The sequence below is a fragment of the Juglans microcarpa x Juglans regia genome, chromosome 4D (genome assembly GCF_004785595.1).
Source record: "Juglans microcarpa x Juglans regia isolate MS1-56 chromosome 4D, Jm3101_v1.0, whole genome shotgun sequence".
Taxonomy (NCBI): Eukaryota; Viridiplantae; Streptophyta; class Magnoliopsida; order Fagales; family Juglandaceae; genus Juglans; species Juglans microcarpa x Juglans regia.
In genome coordinates, this window is record NC_054600.1 from 13663927 (window position 1) to 13680625 (window position 16699).

At 40.0% G+C, this 16699-nt stretch overlaps 1 protein-coding gene across 1 annotated transcript in view; it reads right to left on the bottom strand.

Moving 5' to 3' along the window:
• LOC121259066 (protein ILITYHIA) overlaps window positions 1-16699 on the bottom strand; it is a 64922-nt gene that overhangs the window by 351 nt on the left and 47872 nt on the right. The window contains 26 exon segments of the mRNA XM_041160553.1: window positions 4815-4893; window positions 5060-5192; window positions 5295-5474; window positions 5546-5740; window positions 6037-6219; window positions 6301-6397; window positions 6620-6778; window positions 7013-7125; window positions 8342-8413; window positions 8548-8670; window positions 8746-8883; window positions 8966-9076; window positions 9224-9338; window positions 9422-9481; window positions 9581-9687; window positions 9769-9820; window positions 9909-10015; window positions 11726-11839; window positions 11923-12045; window positions 12169-12308; window positions 12311-12338; window positions 13200-13222; window positions 13360-13439; window positions 13839-13917; window positions 14013-14082; window positions 14176-14286. Of these exon segments, the coding sequence (XP_041016487.1) occupies window positions 4815-4893; window positions 5060-5192; window positions 5295-5474; window positions 5546-5740; window positions 6037-6219; window positions 6301-6397; window positions 6620-6778; window positions 7013-7125; window positions 8342-8413; window positions 8548-8670; window positions 8746-8883; window positions 8966-9076; window positions 9224-9338; window positions 9422-9481; window positions 9581-9687; window positions 9769-9820; window positions 9909-10015; window positions 11726-11839; window positions 11923-12045; window positions 12169-12308; window positions 12311-12338; window positions 13200-13222; window positions 13360-13439; window positions 13839-13917; window positions 14013-14082; window positions 14176-14286 (2792 nt within the window).

Here is a 16699-nt window from a genome sequence, read left to right on the forward strand (position 1 = left end):
TGCATGCAGACATCTACTTGCACATCTATGTTTCATCGTGTTCCCTAAAAGTAGATACGCATTGGCAATAGATAACGATATATAAAAGGGCACTCTTGCATTTAACTAATATATTATAAGATTATACAAGTCATTGAATGGAAAGACTTAACATATATACTACATACACGTAATACTATACGAGCCACTAACCTTTTTTTATCAGCAAATAAGAACTTTATTCAAAATAGGCAAACCCAAGTATACGGGACATAGACATATACAAGACCTATGACTGATTGTCTAAAGATACAAGAAAATCATGTATGTTCACGCCATTAAAGTCTATTTCAATCGACCAATGGAATAAAGGATGAAGAAAAAAAGTTCTAATCTAATCCATCGTCCGTTCACGATCCTCAAAATCCTGACCATTCCTCTTTATCCATATGCACCACCATAAACAGATCGGTATCATCTTCCACATAGCTGCAATATGAGTGTTGCCTCAGATGTCTTGCCAGCTGGCTACCCTTCTTGGCATTACGCAAAGGAGTCCCACTCTAGCAAAGATATGATTCCATAAGCTCATGGCTACTTCACAACGCAATAATAGGGGATCCACAAACTCCCCACGTTTCTTACACATATAATACCAATCCAGTCGACATTTTCTTCAATTATCTAAGGTGACAATCTTCTCTAACGAAGCTGTCCATAAAAAATAGAAGCTTTTAGGGGTGCCTTAGACTTCCATATGCTCTTCCATGGGAATGCTCTTGTAGAGTGTCATAAGTGACTTGTAGTACGACGGTACAGTAAAACTCCCCTTCTTGGATGGTGACCGCATACTCTTATCTGCTCCTCCAATCACTCTACAATTATGTACAAGAATGAAGAAATCAGTAAATGTGTCAATTTCCCAATCTTGGACAGCTCTTAAGGAAAATGATATTCCATTGAGAAAAGCCACTAGAGAGATCCACGAGCTTTGCTACTAAAGCCCCGTCTTCATGCGATGCCATATAGTGCTGGAAGGCTTCTTTGGGGATTCGATCTCCACACCATAGGTCATTCCAGGATTCTGGAACCATCCCCAACTGCAAAACGTGTATCGACGAAGATTGATCCAGCCTCTTCGTAAGTGTTTCCAAAGCCCCATCCCATGTGAACCGCTCACCTCATTCGAGTACCATCCTCCCTACAATCCACCATATTTTAAGTCTATGATAACCCTTCATAAAACTCCCCTCTTCGTGGTATCTCCACAACCATTTACCCAATAAAGCCTTGTTGAAAACCAAGTAGTTCCAAATTCCCAGCCCGCCTTCGCGTTAGGGGTACAAACCATAGCTCAGTTCAACAAATTTGAATTCTTCGTCTATTCCCCCCCCCCCCCCCCCACGGGAAATCTCTTTGCAATTTCTCTAACCGGTTAGCCACATTGCATGGTATTGGAAATAAGGATAAAAAGTACGTAGGCAAGTTGGATAGAGTACTTTTTATCAACGTAACTCTACCAACTTTAGACAAATAAATCCTCTTCCAACATGCCAATTTATGCTCCATTTTTTCCAACACCCTATCCCAACTAGACTGCAACTTAAAGGAGGCACCCAAAGGAAGACCCAGGTATTTCATTGGCAAGGTGGAGACTTTGCACCCCAGAATATTGGCCAAGCTCAAAACACTTGGAACATGTCCAACTGGAACTAATTCTAATTTGGCAAGATTCACTTTTAAACCCGATGCCACTTCAAAGCGAAGAAAAAGAGCCTTCAAAGCTTGAATGTGATTATGACTAGCACCACAGAAAACGAGTATCATCTGCAAATAAGAGGTGAGTAATCTCAAGTGTACTAATTCTTGCATCCCCTAATACAAGGCCAGATTGAAATCCACCTTCCACAAGACCTGTGATCATTTTACTAAAAACTTCCATTATGAAAACAAAGAGTAATGGAGATAGAGAATCACCTTGCCTCAAACCCCTTGAACTTTCAAAGAAACCCATTGGGGTACCGTTCACCAAAATAGAGAAACGTACGGTGGATTTACAAAATTTGATCCAAGAGCACCATTGCGCTCCTAGTCTACACCTCTTGAGCACGTGTAAAAAAAAAAAAGTCTAGTTTACTCGATCATATGCCTTCTAACCCTAGTTCACCCAACTTGATGCGACTCTCCAACATTCATTGGCAATGAGAACCAAGTCAAGAATTTGCCGACCTCGTATGAATGCATTTTGGGGCTTGGATATGATCTTCTCCAATACTGCACTCAATCTATTAGCCAATACCATTGAAAGGATCTTGTACATTTCGCTCACCAAGCTAATAGACCAAAAGTCCTTAATCTCCACCACCCCCGACTTATCTGGTATAAGAGCAATGAAAGTATCATTCAGGCTTTTTTTCAAAGTTTCGTTCATGAAACTCATGGAAGAAGCTCATAATGTAATATTTAACTACCTCCCAACATGCCTTAAAGAATTCCATAATGACCCCATCCAGACCCAAAGCTTTGTTACCTGCCATACTTCTCACCACCTTGCGAATCTTCACCTCCTCGAATGGCCTTTCTAGCCAACTTGCTTCTTTCGGGTCGATCGACTGAAAAACAAGGCCATCCAGACATGGTCTCCAAGAAAATTGTTCCGAAAGTAGTCGTGCATGGTAGTTGGTAATATGATCCTTGATCTCAGATGGATTCAATGTAATCCTACCATCTACCAATAAGGGCTCAATGACATTGTGCCTTCTATGCGAATTAGCCATGCGATGGAAGAACTTGGTACATTTATCCTATTCTTTTAACCACAAAGCCCTCGATTTTTGTCTCTAGGAAATCTCTTCCATTAAATCCATCCTTTCAATATCCAAGGTGACATGCTTTTTGTGAGCCTTTTCTTCTTCTGAAAGCCCCCTCTCCTCCTCCACGTCCTCCAAACCCTGTAATTCATCAAAGGGGTTGTTTTTGGTGTTCCACATTCCCAAAAATCTGCCCATTCCACTTCTTCAAGTCATCCCACAAGCCTCTTTTCACAATATTAGAATCAGGACCATAAACACCAACAAAGGACCATTGATAACTATCTTCCACATTCTTGAAAGTAGCAGCCACCATATATTCCTCCACGAACACATCTGTCTCTTCCACAATCCTTTTATCCCACATTACCAAGATGCCTCCTGAAACACTCTTGGACAGTAAACATGACCACCCCACATGACAACAATTCCACAAACTCCATATGATGTTACAGGAGATGAATTCTAGTTTTATCTCATGCAAACATACAACATCCACTTTCCAGCCACGAAGCTGATTTTGTACTTTGGTGAGCTTCTCTAACTCATTCAACCGCCTTACATTCCACAAGACTATGGGTGCTGGGTGGTCACGAGCTCCTTTTGGCCCTCTTCCATTGCCCTCGAGCCCCTCATATGTCAGAAACAAACAGGATCAACTTCTAACTCCATTGGCGGTCTCAACTCTGGCAACCCATCGTCCATGGGTGTCTAAAGATACCAGGAAATCATATACGTTCATGTTGTTAAAGTCTATTACAATCGACCAATGGAATAAAGTTTGAAGAAATAAAGTTCTAAGCTCATCCATTGTCTGTTCATGATCCTCAAAGCTGCAACCATTCCTCTCCATCCATATGCACCACCATAGACAGATTGGAATCATCTTCCACAGCTGCAATTTGAGAATCACCCCGGAGGCCATGCCAGTTGGCCAAAAATTCAACAACCCTTCTTGGCATCACCCAAAGGAGCCCCGCTCTAGCAAAGATATCATTTTACAAACTCATTCCCCTCCATTTCTTCAATATGAAAACAAAATTCCATCTACCACCATTGCCATATCCCACTAACGCCATATATCAACCTTGAGCATTGGAACATCTCTGAGCAATGTAACCTCTATTGCCATCCCGTGAGGTTGCAAAGAACTCATTTTTATCGCCAATCAAGCATTCCTCAAGGATTCAAATGAACTAGTTCACCGTGAACATCTCCACAACCAATGCTCTCGTAACCTTCCAATTGCTCTCTGTTATGCGAATCCATCGACTACCTTCCTCAGAGAGTTAAAAAACTTAAGATTCTACAAGAATCCATTTCAAGAAACCCATGATAATCTTGTAATTAGGCACTAGAAATCATCATTAGTGAGAAAGTGTATGGAGAGAATTTTAAGAGAAAGTACGGGGCACTAACTTTAAGAAAGGACACATCATGATCAAATAACCTCATTCAAGTTCTGGTAATTCAAAAACTGCATAGCTTAGGAAATTGTTTTTCAATACTTCACTTCATTGGTCGGTTGTAATTGATTTCAATGGAATGAGTTTTCATGAATTTCTTGTATCACTGAACTAGCACACTCAGGCGATGCTCTTGGGTATGTCCCATATACTTGGGCTTATGCCTATTCTTATTTTTGTTTATCAATCAAAAAAAAAAAAAAAAATCACAAACTGAATAAATACTCGCAATGACAGAATTTGGCAGAAAGTTAAACTAGAATGGACAACTAGAATGATGGTTCAATGAACACAATAGCCAAGCTTTGCTTCAAATTGGAAATTACTATCAGGAACAAGTTATTTGAACAGTAGTACCAAAAAGATGTACATAGAAAAGGGTGAGACTCAAAACTAGCTACATGTTGTCTTGCAGGCACCCAAGACGTGTCTGTGTAGACTATCTATAGAAATGAAAGATGACAAAAATTCCTAGTAAGTAATATAACCACCATGTAGGGCAAAACATTAATATTCATTCACATCGTAGAGTTGGCATAGAGTATTTGACTGGATATACCTCTGTTCAGGATACTTTGATAGCCGTCTAGCATCCAAGCCTGTGATAAATTTCTGCGCAGCTTGGACATTTTCAGTACCTGGAAAACATAAACAAGAAAACAATAGAAATAGCACTTTCTTTGTTTAACCAATCAGCCACAATGAGAGAGAAAACAACAGTGAAGAACTCATTTAATTTATCTTCAGGTCATTCATTCAACGACAAGTAGAAAAGTGAGGTAAAACAAGAGCAGAAGAAAATACCCTTTGTTAATTGGAAGATGTGCAGTGCACATCTCTCTGCAGCAAGTCTCACTGGAGTGCTTCCATCTTTCAAACAATCAGCAAGAGAGGGTCCAACAATGGTAAGATGGGCCATAATTGCCAATGGATTTGTCTGCAACAAAGTTGACCACATATAAAGTGCCCAGAACTTTTTGGATGAGATCCACCCAATACAGTTCATAATATCAATGCAAGAGTAAGTTCAACCACATACTTTTGCAACTGCTTTTAGAGCAGATAATGCCCTTCTTCTTACTTCACTGGAGTCATCATGCAAAGCAGACACTAGGGATGAAAGAATATCTAGATGTGCACTTGTGTTAGCTGAGTCACTTTCAATTTGATGAAGTAGAAGCCTTCCTAATGCCTTTGTCGAAGCCTCTCGAAGTAGGAACTGCTTGAGAGAGACTGTTAACAACTGGCAAATGTAAAATCACAAAATGCATTACATTAAGAACCATGTACCTTCTCATCTTTCAAAGTTCCCTTAAGGTTGTCTACTATAAGCTGGAGCAATGGAGACAAACGGATAGTGTTGGGGTTGTGTCTGAGCAAGGATGAAGTGGTGAGTATCGAACCATGCCTTGCAGACCAACTTGGTGATGAAACCAAACTTGAAATTTCCTGAAGCAGGTCAGTCAGCTCAGCATCTTCCATGTACTGTGATATCATTAAAGGAAAGTCAGGTTACAAGAACATAGAACACAACCTAATATAAAGACTGTAATATGGAAATACAGTATTTAAAAAGGAACCATCGTGTGGGGTACAAGAACCAAACACTGTACATGGTGGTGGTGGTAGCAGAATTGGATTTAAAAAAAAAAAAAAACTAACTCTTAAAAATACAACCAATTAAAGAACCTGATCTTCATATTTATTGCGCATTTTAAGAGTGAAGCATTAACTAAAACTTAGATACAACAGGAGAGATTCTTGTATCATCCACTTGGTACCTGTGATATGATACCCAGTATGCTTGCAACAGATACTCGAACTTGTTCATCATCATGATGAATCCAATCCTTCAGGAAAATGAATACACGACTTCTAACAGAAGCGTTCACATTCTTTCCAGCATGCTTCAGGACACCTTTTAAAGCAGTCAGAATGGCCCCTCGAACACCACCATCCGAAGGCTAAAAGTCAAAATACAGCAGCGTTACACAATCCAGCTTTGGATTTAATATCCAGCACGATTAAAGAATGACAATCCTCACCTGCAAACTAGACAGGAGATCCCCGACTAAAGGATCAACCCTGGTACTGAGCGCACTGAGCTTTCCAAGTGCAAGGGCAGCACTTGAACGAACAGTCCTGCACTCGTATACAACGTAAGAAGCAAGCAAAACATAAACCATGAAAGTTAGGAAATAATGCTTGCAAGTGCTCTCCCATGATTTCCCATCAAATGATAATTGTGAAAATTTCTCAACAAAAACGTCAATGAATTTGTTGACCAACAAAAACTAGAAGATACTATGCTCACACCAACAGAAAACACATAAGGAATACTAGTTCAGGAAATTCAAAGCTAACCTTGTACTGTCTTGTAAACACTTAACAAATGTAGTTTGAAGCTGAGGGAGAAAAGGTTTCAAGGCTATCCCACCCTTTCTTATCATTATGCTTAAAGTAGACAAAATGGCACTCTTCACCTGCCAGGGGAACCGATCACCTATGATCCGGATAAGAGGCCTGTAGTTATAAGCATGCAATAACCACAGTTAGTATCCCATAACGTCTCAGCCAAACCATGGGAACCTTTTTTCCCTACAGAAGAGCTAGTATTGGGAATTTATATATAGTCAAACGCAGGAGTACCTAACTTGAATATGTAACAAGCACATTCAACCACTGGGGCTAATGCTCGAATATAATTGATTAATTCCAAAGACACGCCAAAAGTATCAGGATTTCCATGGTACATACCCTGTTATTGAGATGACAAACTCCTTCAGTGCTTGTTCACTAGTCACTTCAATCAGTTCCCCAAGACCCAATGCCGCCTGCTCTCTTAATTCAGCAGACCCACTTATTAGACCCTAAAGGTGCAATGTAATATCAGAGGCTGAATTTCCTTGCTCAAATTCAAAGGTAATGCCAGAAATAATATAAGAGGCTACAACAGTGTTTAATCCTTCCTGAATATTGTGGGACTGCCTACGGTGTAGATTATTGACAAAACTATCACCCTTAAAACTCTCCATCAAATTACTTTAGCGAAAAAAGAAGAACTGAAGGCAATGTCCAATATAAGACAAACAAAAACAAACATTGGGATTTGGAAGCAAGCTAAACATTCAGAAGAGGTGGAAACATTAAGGAAGAACTGAAGGAAAGAAAAATACGGAGTAGTAAGTACCAGGTTCTAATCAACATAAATAATAATAAATGAAAACCCAACCCTTCACATATGATTAGAAATTTTCCTTTTTACTGTTTGCGTATAAGGAAAATTCTTTAATACTTTTTATGCCAACCGCTCCCGAATATAAGTAAACTGAATATGACACCAGTTTCTGTGTTACACAGTCACGTATGTTACCTACTCCCACAAGATTGAGGCTCCGTTTGGATGCTAAGAGTATCTCAAACCATCTGTGAATAGTAGTGAAATAGTTTGTAGTGAATAATTTGTGAATAGTAGTGAAGTAGTCTGAGAAGAGTTGTGTTCCCAAGACAATCAAGATTGGTTTTAACTCTCCGTCTTTCAGTACAACCAGTTAGATGATGGAACAGAAGTACAAATTTGGCAGGAGAAACTGAATAATAGGCATTGTAAACCAATCAAGCACGATAGGAAGCGCTGCCCACTGTTATTCCAGCTTGAATATACTGGAGTACAAAGACTCGAAACTTTTTGTTACAGACATCGATTCATTAGTCTTGTTAATTTGTTTCCGACATGGACAGGAGGAAACAACTTATATCTAATCTTTCAATGGAGCATGAAGCAAAAGAAACTTGACTTAGAAAACTGAATTGAAGAAAATTTATAGCTGAAAAACCCTTCATATGTTAACAGGATGATTAGGCAAAGAAATGCAAAGCAACAGACAGAAGCAAGAAATTTATATTTCAAGTATCCGCAGTGATAAATTCAGGCACACTAATCTCATTTGCATTTGTTTCTTTGTTATTGAGGCACAAGGAAATGGTTTATAAATCCTGAATAAAGGCATATAATATTATAGGAAAGCTATAATGACTGAAAAGTCGTATGAAATCAGTGCTTTTAAAATAGAAGAGCGAGAATACTTGGAGAAAGATTGGAAGTAATGGCTGAAGGGCTTTCGGGAGACACAGTCCAGGTATGAGAATTTGTCCTCCCTGCAGTTCATGAAACATTATATTACACATTCAGATTAATTGACTGTCCACAAAAGCATATCTAAACTACGCAAGGATTGACTCTTACTGAACAAAAGCACCAACTGTATGCAATCATCTAAAGTACTTCTCACCTTCTTTTTCCTACGCTCCTTATCTCGTGATGTAGATACAGCATCACGCACTAGTTTTACATATGAAGGAAGCACCTCCTTTGGAACTGAATTGACAACCTTTGACAAAGCCTCCCAAGAAACCTGTTGAATAGGATATAAGGTACAATCTACAATATGGAGATCAACAACGAAATGCTAATAACACGTAAAAAATACCACAACAGTAGCTGAATCTGAGTCACTAAGCATTATAATCAGGGTAGATATCATGTTAGGAGCTTCATCAACCAAATATAATTCGCTGTTTTTGAAGAAATATCCTATCAGATAACAAGAACTTCTTCTGATTGAAGCCTGAAACCATCAAAGGTAATGAAAATAAAGTGAGAGCGATCAAGAAATCAACAAAAGAACAGAGAGCTTGAATATAAACTACCTGACTATCAGCAACACCTTTAAGGAGCTCGCATATCAGAGACTCAACACCTTCCTCATCGATTACCAAGACTACTGTTTCTGCAGCCTCCTTTGCCAAAGTTTGAACATCCTACAATTTAAACATATTATAAATCATATCAACAGCAAGGAAGATGACATGAAAGAGAAAAAAAGGAAAGCAGAATTGTTAATTCTCTTTAAAGGTTAGGAGAAGAAACTACCACAGAAATGTGATCTATTAATTTAACCACTATACCTTCTCATCACCACCCATTGCAGACAGTAGAGCAGGAAGAACAGTACCAAGGTGAAAGTTGAGACCAGGTCCAGCAACCTCAGCCAAAGCTCCAAGAGCATGTGCATTAAAGGCACTGAAGATGTATGAAAAAGTTTTAGGGAAAGAAGTGACAAAAAAAGGCACAAGTACATTTACCAAATTGGAGGAGACACTTACGAAAGGGGAAGATGAACCAGCCTGGGCAAAATATGAGGCAAAACAGCAGTAGTCCTAACACTAATAACCCAATGCTATCGTTTAGTATTTGAAATAGAAAATTAAGAAATTGAGATAAAAACAGCAACTGATCATATGTAGGCGGGATGGATAATTCACCTCAAGATTTGCTTAAGTCCATCAAGGGCAGTATCAGAAGTTTGTTCATCTTCCAGGGCATGCAGAAGAGTTGGAACTATTTCATCAATTGCTTGCATTCCAGCACTCTACATCAAGAATTTGATTATTAACTTGCAAATTACTACTGTGAGAATGTATTTTGAAATGATAGCAGAAAATAGATGCACCTTGTAAAGAGTGCTGAACGCTAAGCCGGCTGACTCACGAACCTCGGGCATGCTTTCAAAAGATATAAATGACTATAATTTTACATACATCTATATATTTAACTCAATCATTTAGCAAATCACAAAAAGATGAGACATACTTGTCACAAAGAGCAGTCTGAATAGTAAGGATCAGATCATCCATGAAACTTAATAGCTGACTCTTACCGGCACTTGCCATCACTTCACTTAGACCAATGCATACACCCTGCCACCATATATATAAGAATTTAAAGGATCAAGAAAACATTTACAGAAGTTTTTTTTTTTTTTTCGTTTTTAATATGAAGTATTAACTTATTTCAAAGTTATGAGATATAATGAGGACAGAAAGTGCCAAAAAATAAAAAGTCACATTTCCTTGTCACGAAAAGAAAGATACTTAAAAAAGAAAATAATAATCTGTCGAAAAATGTTACCATAAAGCAGAGAGAGAAAAGCAAGGCGACAAGTACTTTTGATAAAACACAAAGATTGACAAAATATTGCTATTTTTAATCTTTTACAATGTGTCCAATTCCAATGTATGAGGGAATAGCCTTCAAGAGTTTACTACCAAAGCAACAAAAAACTTTCCTGGTCAGCATGCAAACAAATAGAAAACAGTCCTTGACGTCATTCTTTTAACTCCAAAGAGAGAAAACACGTGATCTACTGACTTGTCACTAGCCTTAAACATACAATACAAGCCCATTATAATTATGCCCTTGTTACGAAGTGCGTCCACAGTCGAGATTTTCCCCCACATTTGCGCCACTACCACTCAAGGGGAGACATGCTTGATGGAGGGGATGGATCCACACCACGTGTCCAGAAGCCATTGTCTAAGTCATTCCCGTGCAGGAGGACAGGGTAATTCAGTTTGGGGGAGGGAGAGGTGAAAGTAGTGGATGCCGGCCACTTCTCAAGTGGCCCCCTGCCCAATGAGGTGCCGGGGGCAGACAAATCCTTTTGTGTGGAAGCATAAAAGCTTCTATTGGGTATGAAACTGGGGTTTGCTCGAAAAATGGCAATACATTGGGAGGAAAAAAATATTTTCAGTTATGCAACTAAATGACTTTTAATTGTTTTGGTTTTCGGAAGCAAAAATCTAATAAGCACGCTAACAAGGTACTAAAAAATGTTCTTGAAACCAAAAGCAAACTAGGGGTGGGCAGCGGGGCCCCGCTGCCCCGCCCCCGTCCGCCCACCTCCGCATGGCGGGGCGGGCAACCCTGCTCTGCCCATGCGGGGGCGGGGCCCTCTGCCCCGCATCTAGGGCCCTTAGAGGGGCGGGTGGCGGGGAGGGCCCAACCCCGCCCCGCCCCCCACTTACATTTATATATATATATATATATATATATATATATTATATATAAACATAAATATATATTTATATTTTACAAATTGTATATATATAAATATATATTACATATTACAATTTGTTAAGACTTGTTCACAAAATATGCATTGGCAAATTTAAAAACTACATAGTTTAAAAGCTAATACACTACAATTTACACAAAATACGCACTAGCAAATTTAAAAATTATATAATTTTTAAATTATAGTCATATTTACAAAATTTAAATTTATAATTTGGGTCTAAAAATTTATTTTTAATTACTTTTGCACTTAGAAATAATTTTTAAACCAAGTAAAATGTAGTGTTTTTTTTTAAGTAGATGGAGGCGGGGCGGATTCCCAATCCGCCCCGCCTCCCCCGCCCTCGCATCCCGGGGCGAGGGCGGGGGACGGGGGTGAAAACCCCACCCACTACCCCACCCCGTAGGGGCGGGTAGCACCCCTAAAGCAAATGTTCCATCAGCCGTGGGAGTTCATAATAATAAGCGAAATATATTTGAGAAATACAGCTACAATGCCAAAAAGAACAATGATTAGAAGGAAAACCCAACAAGAGATATGGAAACATTCTCACTTGTCTTCTGCTAGTACTAGAGTCCTTCAGCCCCCGGGATAAAATTGGGATTATCAAAGGAAGTACTCTCTCACCAAGCTTCCTAACAAGCTCACCCAGTGATCGTCCAGCAACCTACAAGAGCACAATAGTTTATAAATAGGAAACTTGCAGGCTGTAGCTCAAGAAAAATGGATCGCCAATATTCAACTGCAGACCTGACGCCTTTCAGAGGACGATGATGCAAGAGAAGTGATTAGAGTATTCATTAAAACTGTAAGAATTTCTTTGAGAGTCTTTGGAGTATTTGCCACTATGGTTTTCCACACATGTAAGGCAGCCTGAAAGCAAAGCCATATTTGAATACATATTATATGTGAAAAATTTTTGATAAGTTATACATTACAGAAATGAAAACAACTTATATAAGTCCCATAAAGGTAGTAATTATGCCAGTTTCTTACCTGACGCACAGATATGCTGACATCACTCCTAACCATATATAACGCAGCAAGAACTTCATTGCGCTTATCCCTTCCTAGAACCTCAATGATAGCACGCCCTTGTGCTTCAGTGCTAGCACCTTCATCATCACTGCCCCCTCAAGCAATGCTTTTCCAGAAGTTCCAGCAACCTGGAAGAAATATAATTGTCAGACGTAGCAATTCAGGAAACAGAAAGAAATTCTTTTATTGACGGAGAGAGCTCTTCTATCAAATAGGGGAAGTTTTCTCAACACACCACATATGTGGCTTGGAGGACAGGTGATTTTGACGTGACATTTGGTGAATATGGCTCTCAAGGACACATTTTCGATTGTTTATAGGATGAGGCGTAGACAGGACGCTTCAATGGCAGAGCTTACAGAGATCTATCCCGTCAATGGAATGTGAGCTTTAGTAGGGCTGCCCAAGATTGGGAAGCCAACATATTTTCAAAATCCTTTAACCTCTTGTACTCCAGAGAAATAAAAATTCAAGAGGTAGATAAGATGTTGTGGACTCCCTCTAGAAAATAAAATTCTATGGCAGGAATAGGGCCTAGAAAAGAACAATTCCTTCCCTAGAAGAGCATTCGAGGAATAGGGCCCCTTTACAGGCACCCTTCTTTGTATGGACAACCTCATTGAGGAAGATCCTGACCACGAATAACCTACAGAAACAGCGGACTATTTCAATTGACTGGTGTTGTATGTGCATGACAAGTGGCAAATGGTGCATCCCTTGCATCTTCATTGTGAGGTTGCAAGAGCCTATATGGTCTCCTTAATGACTAAAGGAGTCTATATGCTCTCACACAAATGACAGGAGTTTTGAAGCTAAGGAACGTTCATTAGAGGATCTTAGAATCCTTTTCTTCAATACATCGTTTCTTTGGAAAATGGCTATAGATTTCAATGGGCTTGATGTTCATGATTTTCTTGCATCTATTTCTTCTTAACTAGGTTTTTTCTCTCATATGCACCCTCTGTAGATTTCCATTAATAAATTTTTACTTTAAACAAGAGATCCCCCAACATATACTTTAAACAATTAAGGAGCTAAATTTCTATAGATTTCAATGGGCTCAATGAAGTGTTGGGCACAATACAGGTTTTTCCATAAAATAGCAATGAATGTAGCTGAGCATATACTTTAAACAAGAGATCCCCAACAGTTCCACAGAGCTCTGTCGAATACGCCAATTATCATTGAAAATACCATCTTCAACAGCTGGCAGGAGTAGAGGTAAGGACCTGGGAATAAAAAAAATTACAAGAATATGAAGAGAAATTTGTAAAATGAAAATAAATCATCATTGTAACATTCAGAAGTAATAGCAGATATCCCAAGTTACAGCAGACTTGCATACAGAACATCCCAACTTGATCCACGGTGACTAAAAAGTTCACAAATAGCTTAGACATACAAATTAGAAAACATCCCCGAGTCTTTCAAGGTTTCAATACCATTCCATATAATTTTTAAAATGCAATATCCTAAACGTTCATTGTTAAGTCCCTTCCTGCTCATTTAGTAAATTTTCTCTCGCGATTAAAACAACAATGTGCAAAATGCCTAGAATATATTCTTAATTATGAAAACCAAAGCGAGAAAGGGAGGGAGGAAATCAGGTGTTGCATAAAAATCCTTACGTGGTCGCATAATGCTCAACCAGGACATGCCCAGCACCTAGTGCTGCATCACGTACAGATTCATTCTCATCGGCAAGACCTTTAAAAGTAAAGACAGATATGGTGTTCAGGAATAGAACCAATAAACCTCACAAGATAGTACAACAAGAAATTCCAAAATGACATCATACTTACCATCTAATATAGCAGGCAGAACCTGTTGCAAATAGTTCTGGAATTGGATGCCCAATGACCTTGGCAAATACTGTAATAAATTTCCATCAGGCAACAATTACGGAGAGCCAAGGAAACAAACACTGATAGTAATGATTAGGAATCATACAAATGATGCTTTTACCTTGAAAAGTGTTAAATATCCATCACGTACAGATGCTCTCTGATGAGAACAATTTCGAATAATATCAGGGAGGACATGCTCGAAGTACGTTGTCCCCAGTGCAGCTAAGACCTAGAGAAAGTGAAACGTAAAAATTTTATTACTAAATAATTATAGCACGAGAAAAGAGCGAATTGTGTGGCACTTCCAAAAGGGAGCACCATCTCTATTCAATAAATATCAGATACCAGTACTTCTTAAGAGATACTTCACATTTCTCATGCGCATTTTATACATATTCAGTACTTTCTTGATACAATTGACTAGCATAAAATATACCGTGAACATAAGGATACGACCATTTTCAATATAGATAAGAAACATAATAACATAATGAATGAAATGGATGAATTCTAATAAAGTCATAGGTTTTTTAACGTCCCTTCTCTTTTAATTCACAACTAAGGCTTTTAAGTCTCCGTGTTTCATCTCATCAATTTTTGACCGGGCCTCGTTAAGTTTAGCAAAATTATATATGTAAATGGTTTTTTTCTGATCTCCTCTTTTTTCTCTCCGTACACGTGCGAAAAATAGTTTCTTTTGTTATGTCAATGATGGTGCAACATTAACGATCGTAGTAGCACTGATGGGGTTCACAAGAGAGCTTGTGATTGAATCAAAGCTGTTTGTGCTCGTTAACGAAGGAGGTATGCTACGTATCATGGAGAGAGGGTGGAAGAGTGAGCATGAACTACTACTGGAAGTTTCCATGGTGCAATGGCTCGGGAGAGCACTAGAGGACTGTATGGTGGGGATTAAGAAGGAGTTCTACACGACGATGAGGGGGGGACACCGCAGCTTTATAGCACAGCGATGCTCAAACAGCCGTGGTCGATATATGGCTGTAGTCAAATACAGTGAGGGAGGGAGGTGATGCTTCATTTTTATTCCTAAAGGAGAGGGTGGGAGGGGTTGGAGAAGACTGAGGGAGGGACTGCGGGAGTATATTCAGGAAAGAAATGCTGAAGGGACTCGTGGTGAACCACAGTTAAGGCCAATGGTGGAAGAGCTTCAACCATACTCAAGGTCCTATAGGGAGGTGCTTATGTCAACAGGGAGCAACGCTGCCCATTATTGTTCATTATTCTTTCCTTATACAACTCTTTCCTTATTTCTCTAGTTAATATTTGACATATTATAACTTCCATGTATAGGGCTAGAATTAGGCGTATACTGATTTATTTCCATGTATAGAATCGCTTTGTAAAGATTATATAATATTCAGAATCCTCAAGGCCAATTGATTCGGCCAATTCATACACTTTGACAGCTTAAGCCGTAGGCGGTCCAATGTGAAACGCGAGTAGGGCACGGTGGGGGGAAGCCTGCAACTGGGTACTTTGCTGGAAATATGAATCAAGCCACTCACCTTGCCAGAAGGAAGGAGGGCGTTAGCAGGGATGGTGTCGGGCAGGAAAAGGGTCACATACAAAATATGTTGGTGGAGATGCAGGCTCAGTTGTGGAAGTTGCAAGAGGAGGTATAAAAATTCTGAATTGTGTTGAGGGGGAAAAAGGGAAGTAATAGGGACCAGGAGAGAAAAGGGGCTGAAGGAGCTGAGATGGGCTTGGGGATCGAAGGCCTGGGGCTGGACCAAGTCAGAGGAATGAGACTCGATGGGCTAGGCCAGAGGATGGGGGGGGCCTTGGGGAGAAATCAAGTGGGCCGATGGGTGGGGCCCAAGCCATGGTGCGGTATGTTGAGAGAGCCCAACCCATGTGGAGAGCGTAAGGTGGCTCCAGCTAAAGGTGGAAACCGACCCCCTCCACCGGAAAATGTGTCGCGATGCAGGCAAATTGGGAATCTGTCGAAGGGGACATAGAAGACACTGGCAACGGTGTTGGAGCTGCCGGTAGATGGCCAGCACATGCCATGTGTTCAGAACACAACAGTAGAGACTCCAGTGAACATTCCTCCACCTCGGTGTGCCGAGTCACCCTCGAGAGGTGGCCAGAATTCCGATGGGATGTGGGGGCGATGGGCTTACTATGGCGACCACTATTTCTGAGCTTCTCGAGGATTCTAAGAGGGACGTAAGGGAAGGGTCGTGTATGGATGAGTCTGGCAGTGAAGATTTAACTCCTTATGGAGAAGAAAACAACCAGAGACTCATCCAGATGCTAAGCGGGTATGTTGGGGAGGGTGGAAATCATTTCGGGGATGAGACTCGGGTTTTGCCGAGGGAGTTCAGAGTGGATATAAGGCACCGCCCAAAGCAGCCTTCTTCGTGTGGACAGCTTCATTGGGCAAGATCCTCACAACCGACAATTTGAGGAAACGGAGAGTGATCATCGCAAATTGGTGTTGTATGTGTAGGAAAGGGAGCGAGTCAGTGGACCATCTCCTTTTACATTGTGAGACAGCTAGGGTGTTATGGAATGAAGTGTTTAGTAGACTAGACTTGGCTTGGGTTATGCCCGAGACAATGGTGGCAGTTCTGGCCAGCTGGACAAATCTAAGAGGCATTCAACAAATTAAAGCTGTG